Raw genomic sequence first — 8,427 nt, 5'->3', positions numbered from 1 at the left:
TCTAGAAATGTTTTGGGACATGAAAGCGTTACAGTTTTTGGGTAATTATTCATTTACTGTCTTCCCCTCAGTAACCTCAACGGTTTATGAACAATGACCAGTTTTTCAGCATTTTTCTCTTTTGAAGAAGCTTGCTATGCTAACAGTTTCCCCCTACTTTCAGTCTTTGTGCTAAGCTAGGCTTACAGTTTCCCTCTGTGCAGTTTGATGTCCGGCCTGTCGTCGATGGAGTCTAAGGCGTGCTGTCGGATGGGTGTCCTGACTGTCACCTACTACCTGTGGACCACCTTCATCGCCGTGGTGGTCGGCATTGTGCTCGTCATCATCATCAAGCCCGGCATGGGGACTGAAGTGGAGAGCAACCGGCTGGGAGGGGGGCCCGTTATGACCTCAGCTGATGCCCTGCTGGACCTGATCAGGTGAGACAGGATATGTTCGTTGTGTTTTTCGTATCGTTATTATGATGCAGCGTAAATGTGTTGGGGTTAATTACTTGCTTGGTTAATCCGTGAATGTTACCTGCTCAACATGTGCAGCCTGTGGGATCTATTGCTTGATGTAATGAATGCTGGTCTAATAGAGAGAAATGGGATTATTATAATATCCTCTGCCCTGTATCTACAGCACTGACCTCTGTGACTTAGGAATTGTCACATCGACTAAAATCTTTATAACTGTCTGTGAATATTGATCACAGATTAGTTTTTCTGAGATTTTATACAGTTGTCTGTCTGTATTATGTATTTTTTTTTTAACAATCATGACAATATCTAAACTTAAAGTAGTATTTTTCACAGAAATGAACAAAATACTGAGATATAGGACCCCCAAGTGGGGGTTCCGACTCTCAGGTTGGGAACCACGGTTACATAGATGACGTACCAGTCATCTTATATTTCTGTTCTGTTGTCTTTATTAGCATGTGTTACTTTATATCATGATACTTGGATTGGGTTTATTTATAGGTTGGATTTTGAAATATTGTTTGCTCATTTTGGAATTTTGTATAATTTTGAAATATTTATTATAAAGGTTTTTATTTATTTATGATGACTTTGTGTATACTGATGATATTATGGTACTATGGTCCACTCTTCAGCTCCATGTATGTGATTTGGAGGCAGTCACATAGTAAATACCTTCCTGCTGCACACAGGCAATGATTGTTTGTAGACTTGTAGCTGCTCCGTATTTAAGATGGTTTCTCTTTGTTATGAACATTTGCCTGATGAAGGTCTAGTACATAAAACATAAAATACAGTTTTATGTAAAAATTGTTTCTCTGTGAACTGTCAGTCCAGGAAGAATTGATCGGCCTCAGAGACACCGGCTGAGTGGTATTGATCGTTATGTTCTGACAGATAACAAACACATAATGAAAATAATGATCAACCTAATGTCTGACAGGCTGCGATCAACAAATAGTAGGAAACACACACACTCTCACACACACGTCCATCCAATTAGTGACGAGGCTGATCACTATATTTTTAGTAATCCTGCAAGGATGAGCGACAGATTAACCGATTCAGCGGCGGTGCGATGCAATGATCTCTTCTGCGGCACGTTGGCACTCTTCAACCGGCCTCACGAGCAGAGCCAATGCATCATCATCCTGTTGACCTCTGACCCTAACCCTGTGAGAAGAGAAGAGGGGAAATGTCTCTGAGGTGGAACTGACTCAGAGACTCTGAGATGACACAGTTTGTAAGAAGTCACAGGCCAGAAATACTGGGAGGCACTAGTTAAAGGTCCAGTGTGTAGGATTTAGCAGCATCTGGTGATGTAGTTGCAGACAGCAACTCCCTCGCTTCACCATCCGCTTCCAAGTGTGTGGGAAAATCTACGGTCGCTGTGAACAGCGAGAAAAATGTCTACCTTCCTATCTAGAGCCTAGGTTTGTATGGAAGCCCATTTCCGCCAATGTGACCAAAAAAAAGACTTAGTATCTCAAAATAATGACTGCGTGAGTTAATATTTTGAGAAAGTTTTTCATGATAACAATAATAATAGAAACTTTTTTATTTGTCACATTGGTGGAAATGGGCTTCCATATCTTAAAACATGAAGACACATTTGACTTTAACATTGACACTGACAGTGGCTTAAACAGAGACTGTAAGAACCAGAGTGCTGCTATATTTACTGCATATTGCTCTGTTGCACTAATCAATCCTGTGTCTCTGCGTCCCTCCACAGGAACATGGTTCCCTCTAATCTGATCGAGGCCACGTTTCAGCAGGTGAGACAGCAGCCGGGACAAATAAAGTCTGTTAACTCTCCCAACTCCACGTCCTCTAACGACCCCCTCTGTGTCTCTTCAGTACAAAACAGACCTGGTCCCCATCCTCAAAGTCCCGGCCAGAACCATCCAGCCCAACTTCGTCTACGTCGTCCCCGATGAGACCGACCCCAAAGGTCGGACGGTGTACCTGGAGCTCACCCCCCCTCCTGATATCACGTACAAGACGAGTCCAGGCAGCAGCCAGCAGATGAACGTCCTCGGCATCGTCATCTTCTCTGCAACCATGGGTGAGCGGGATGGCGTCCGAACGATACATTACCGATCAATGCAAGATATACCGATTAATATAAATCTCTGTTGTTAAGTCCTCAAGGTCTCTGCCGTCTGAGAGCAGATATCAGTTTTTGGTCATTTATTGATCAGACGTTTCCTGCACAGACTGAATATTTATAAAAAGAATAAGCACCAGTCTAACTCTTCTTCTTCTTCTAATAACTGTGTTGTTGTAGGTCTGTTGCTGGGCAGAATGGGAGAGCGAGGAGCTCCACTGGTCAACGTCTGTCAGTGTATCAACGAGTGCGTCATGAAGATCATCAACGCTGCCGTCTGGTGAGATAAAAACTCTGAATGTATACGGGTATGACAAAAAAGGCTTCTGAAAAGGTCTTTTTAAACATTTTTAATATTAATCTAATGCATATTTTTGAGTCTGGAACAAAGTGTTTGATTCATTCATTCATTGGTAAAATAACTTTTTTAAGAGTTTAATTCATTCAGTATTTCTAACTTCGCCCCAACATTTACAAAAATTTGTATTGTAAGATATTTATATTTTTCTAATCTTTGGTATCCCTGAGAGAGTCTACTGTGACTAACACATTATTGTATCTTTAGTATCTTAAGCTTCCAATTTTACATTTTAAAGAGAGTAAAATAATTATTAAATTCTAATATTTTACTTTGAATTTGTCACTATTATGTGATTTTTAATACTTTTCTTAGCGTGTTGCGCTGCCTGACATTCTGGGATTTTGAGCTTCCAAAACATAAATAATATAATTTTTTAATGTACCTAAATTGTCCTCAAACTAAATAAGTTTTATATAATAAAATTATACGTGTCAAGAATATATTAAATGATTTTAAAAGGAAATAATACACTTTTTTATCGTCTTGTTAAATCCCAGAAATCAGCGGTTGTTAAAAAAATAAGAACAATTTGTGGTTCGAGTTCATCAGAGAAGATAAATGAACCAAACTACAGATGTGAAAACGCCCAATAAATAATAAATATTCAAACAAACCATAAACTGCAGGGATGGATCTTATTTACGTACTAGTGGATTTCACAGGATTAAATATGTTCATGTATGTGCTTCACTTTGACCCACGTGAACTCCAGCAGCTGTACTGACGTATGGTCCTCGTATGGTGACACAGAGGAGGGTTGTGCTGATCTGACCTGATGACCTGTCAGGTGGTCGGCTGATCACAACGTGCCGCTGTGACATCATCATAGTCTTCCTGCTGCAGCACATGAGCAGATTAAAGACAGTCCATACAAAGCCTAAAGCTGACCTGAACTGTGGACAGATGCACTGCTACTATATCTGTTTTATAACAGCAGTGTCCTTCAGGGTTTAGAAAGTGGGGCCCAAGGGTCAAAGTTTGCCCACCATAAGGTTTCTAGATGTTCCTAGCAACAATATGTTGCTGTATGAACATGAGGCATACACATGATACCGCCTTGTGAGGCGGTATCATCGAGCTCTGGGTGGATCTCCGTGGCTCCAAATCATCAGGGTGTTTCTTGTTCTGTCCTTTTAGGTACTTTCCGTTCGGGATCATCTTCCTGGTGGCGGGGAAGATCCTGGACATGCAGGACCCGAGCACGCTGGGGAAGAAGCTGGGCTGGTACGGCATCACCGTGCTCGCCGGCCTCTTCGTCCACGGACTAATCCTCCTGCCTCTCTTCTACTTCATCCTCACCAGGAAGAACCCCTTCTCTTTCATTCGTGGGCTGCTGCAGGCCTTGGTGATCGCTCTGGCTACCTCCTCCAGGTCAGAGTCCAGGACAGTCCTGGTTCAACCTGCTGGTCTGTGTCAGCATTTTATTGAAGTTTTATTTGAATGTCGTCTCTTCTCAGCTCTGCCACGCTGCCCATCACCATGAAGTGTCTGTTGGAAAACTGCCATGTTGACCGACAGATCGCCCGCTTCGTCCTCCCTGTGGGTGCCACCATCAATATGGATGGCACGGCGCTGTACGAGGCTGTGGCGGCCATCTTTATCGCTCAGGTTAATGACTATGAGCTGGACTTCGGCCAATTAGTCACCATCAGGTAAACCAACTCAAACAAAGTGTCTCTAGAATAATTCAGGAGGTTTTGGTAACTTTTGTGATAACACACAACAAGAAGAACAAGAACAGTAGGATACATATCGAGAAAAAGTCTCAAATGGAAACACAAATGGTAAGATGCAGTATGTGAATATTCATAATCATATCTACCACTATGGGTGTCCCACAAGAGCTTATACTTTCAGTTTGACTGCATATTAACAATCTCGCCTCTGTTATTCCTGAAAAAGAATGAGTAAGCTGGTGAAATGAAGCCATATGGAGACGATACAGTAATGTACACGCATGATTGTAGAAAATGGAACGCTGCTTCCAAACGTCCACATGCAATTAGAAACATTACAGTGTGGCTACATTTATTATGCTTTTAATTATATGTTAAAAAAATTATCTAAGCACATTTACCTCAAAAAGACCATGTACCACTACTGAATCAGATATGACATCAGGGTAAAATTGTGTTTTAGTTGAAGTGCCTGGACTGACTCTAATCTTTCCTTTAAATCTCATGTTGAGAAATATGCAAACAAGGAAGCTTTAATTTGACAAATTTTAAAACGTTAAGTTTTTTAAAGCTTCATGTGGAATTCAACGTCCAACAAAACATCCGCACTGAAACCCCTTGAAACGTTCTGAAAACATGCTCTCAAGGGTTTCGATCAGAAAAGAAACTGCTTTGACAGTTTAAAGGCATACTGATGAGGATTTTCCCAAACTGTCTGTAAACAAACCTTTAAAAGTGGGACCTCTCCTCCCCGGCTCAACTGAGAGCAGAGATGGTAGAACAAGGTAGACAGTGAATGAGTAAGGGGGCGCCGTTACAGAGAACAAAGCATTATTTTTTGTTCTGTCAAAATTAATTAAATGAATTTACTGCATGTTCACATAAAAAAACGTAATACTTTCCGTTCTCACCTTTGATATCAGAGCCTTTTCTGCAGTTTCCTTTTTGGTTTCAGGATCAGATAGTAAGTCTAACATTAGCACTGACTGGAAGTCAACTTCAATGCTCTGGATCATAGCTGCCTCTAAATTTTCATCTCTGACAGGATAATTATTTTCTGTTATTTTGTTCTTTGTCCGGCAGCATCACAGCTACAGCTGCCAGCATCGGGGCAGCAGGGATTCCTCAGGCTGGTCTGGTTACCATGGTGATCGTACTGACATCAGTGGGTTTGCCACCAGATGACATCACACTCATCGTGGCCATTGACTGGATCCTGTAAGTAGCAGTACTCTTTAGGGTTTTATCCCTGGAAACGCAATTCCCAGGAATGCCCATCCAAACCATTTCAAATATATTAAGAGGAAAATGTGTTTTGTTTTTTTTTAACCATAGAACATATTGGAATATATTTACTTTTATGTACATTTACAAATACTTTAAAAGAAATGTGTTCAAGCAAGGAGCTATAGTGCATTTAAAGCAGAAATTGTATATTATGTTCATTATAATGTTGATCAACATAAATTACATGCCTTTGTCTCAATAATCATTAACACAGCTGAAATTAAGCCATATGCTGATGATACAGTGATATATGATTGTAGAAAACTGCACACACCTTCCAAACGTCCTTATGCAATGAGAAACATTACAGTGTGGCTAAATTGATTATGCTTTTAATAAAATGTAAAAAGAATGTAAGCATGTTCACCTCAAAAAGGTAATGCACCTAAAACAGTGCCTAAATTGTCTGGATTAACTCCAATATGTCTGCCAACAAGAAAGATTTAATTGGATACATTTTAACTTTGTTTGAAACTTAATATCTAACAAAACTCTATAAAAGTTAACATGTCCACATCAGAATCAGGTTTGTTGCCAATTACATTTTCACATACAAGGAATTTGCCTTGGTACATTGAAACCCCTTAAAACTAATAATACACTAAAGCTGCCAGGTTGGGAACCTATTATAGGTTTATGAATTTTTCTCCTTGTTGCAGTTATTGTTGTGAAATTTGACTAATGTGATTGTATTGCAGCTGAAGTTCAACCTTAAAAACATATGCAGTTTCCAGGATTTCTGGGATAAAAAATTTACGATTTTCTGAAAAATATGAATCCCTTTTACTGATTGTGCAGAATGGTCTCTTACTTTACTTTATATTAAACTTACCAATGTCTAATCAGAACTTTATTGTTTTAGCGTGTTAAGTTAGAGCTACTTAGTTTATACTTCTGGGATCTAAAACTGACTGATGGATCATATTTTATTTGCAGTATTCAGACCCTTACTTAAGTAAAAGTACTAATACTAACTAAAAGGCATTCTATTCTAAAACAGCCAATATGAACAGTACGATACATCCCAGCAGGTATATAAAAAGAAAGATGTGAATAGAGTATAAAACACACTTCTCTCTGTCTCTGCAGCGACAGGTTTCGGACTATGATCAACGTTTTGGGCGATGCTCTGGCGGCGGGAATTATCGCCCACCTCTGTCGGAAAGATTTCCCCCTCAGTGGATCAGGAAAGGTAATTTTTTTCTTTTTATTTACTGCCCTGTGGTTTATTTATTTTTTTGGAGAGAAATCTGTCTCCCAAAGCGAGTATATATGTTCTGATTGGAAACATCAACCCTGCCATTACACCTGGGAGCTGTTACTTCATTCATGCCTGTTAGATTTGATTAGATTACAGGGGTTTGCTCAGATTGGACCAACAACCACAACAGATTAAAGCTCTGACTCTCACCTTGATCCTGTTGAGTCTTTGTCGAGCCCCGCCCCCCCTCTGCAGCATTCTGCAGTCCATGTTGCCGGGCAGAGAAGTCTATTAATAACCAACTGAGAAACACCTGCAAATTTTGTTTCTATAATCAATCAACTAAATCAGTTACGATCACTCACCAACACAGTCAGCAGGTCGAGCTGCTTTTAGTCTAAATAAACAAGGAAATATTCTACACATATTTACTTTAAACTTAAGTGCAAAGCTGGAGTTAGAACATAGTTAGCCTAGCTTAGCATAAAGGCTGGAAGCAGGGGGAAACAGCTAGCGTAGCTCTGTCTAAGTATGAAAATACACATATAAACACCTCTAAATAATCACATTGTACCTTTAGCATTTCACTGTGGGAAGCTAACGTATGTTGTATGATTCCTCCCCAGTCTGTACCGTCATACGGTACGCAGATTCCTCACAACAACTCCCACAGCGTAGACGTGCCAATGACAGAGATCCACACTCACAAAGACTGCATGTTCGACACGATGGGCGACTCGGCGAGCGAGAGGCATGCGCACACCGTCTACTACAACATCTGTCAGGTGTGACAGATCAGCTCGCCTCAAAACACCGTCCGGGAGGATCCGGTCAAACCTCACCGTGCCATCTGAACAGGAGCGTTAAGAAGAGGCAGACATTGTGGCCACAGAGCGTGAATCTTCATAAAGATGGGGACCTGAGCAGCAGTTTAATTTTGGTGGTTTATTTGCCGTTGAAGAACATGATGAACAAAAGCCTGATCTTCACCAGAGGATTATGGGTACCCTACTGGGAGTTCATCTTCTGGTTTAAAAGACAGACATCTGCACAGAAAACTGGTCGACTGGTCTTTTGTAGCTCCGAGCTAATGAGCTGAAAGCAGGATGCCTGAACTGACATCCAGGGTTGTTAATGGGACAGCTCCACTCTGACCCTTTGTTTAAGACTCTGTGGTTGAAATAACAGTTTATTAAGTAAATCCTCACCTAGTAATCACCATGGCGATTTCTAGGGCTGGGTATCAAACCTTAATACTTCCCTGGTAGTGACAGAAATGTGTCTGTAGTTCCGAGTAGGAATAACTGTCAGGTACCGAAAGCTGGTAT

General features: G+C 40.7%; 1 protein-coding gene across 1 annotated transcript in view; it reads left to right on the top strand.

The window, feature by feature from the left end:
- The window catches only part of LOC118321942 (excitatory amino acid transporter 5-like), a 13,769-nt gene extending 5,864 nt beyond the window's left edge, over positions 1-7,905 (top strand). Inside the window, exons 3-11 of the mRNA XM_035653514.1 lie at positions 204-419; positions 2,200-2,242; positions 2,325-2,532; positions 2,755-2,854; positions 4,073-4,306; positions 4,393-4,587; positions 5,695-5,829; positions 6,988-7,090; positions 7,726-7,905. Coding sequence (XP_035509407.1) covers positions 204-419; positions 2,200-2,242; positions 2,325-2,532; positions 2,755-2,854; positions 4,073-4,306; positions 4,393-4,587; positions 5,695-5,829; positions 6,988-7,090; positions 7,726-7,890 — 1,399 coding nt within the window. The 3' untranslated portion in view covers positions 7,891-7,905. The remainder of the gene's footprint in view (positions 1-203; positions 420-2,199; positions 2,243-2,324; positions 2,533-2,754; positions 2,855-4,072; positions 4,307-4,392; positions 4,588-5,694; positions 5,830-6,987; positions 7,091-7,725) is intronic.
- The last annotated feature ends 522 nt before the right edge of the window (positions 7,906-8,427 follow it).

The sequence above is a fragment of the Morone saxatilis genome, unplaced genomic scaffold, assembly GCF_004916995.1.
Source record: "Morone saxatilis isolate NCDOM2014 unplaced genomic scaffold, NCSU_SB_2.0 Contig12, whole genome shotgun sequence".
Lineage (NCBI taxonomy): Eukaryota > Metazoa > Chordata > Actinopteri > Moronidae > Morone > Morone saxatilis.
Note: the sequence above shows the minus strand (reverse complement) of the source record. Positions and strands in the feature narration are given on the sequence as shown.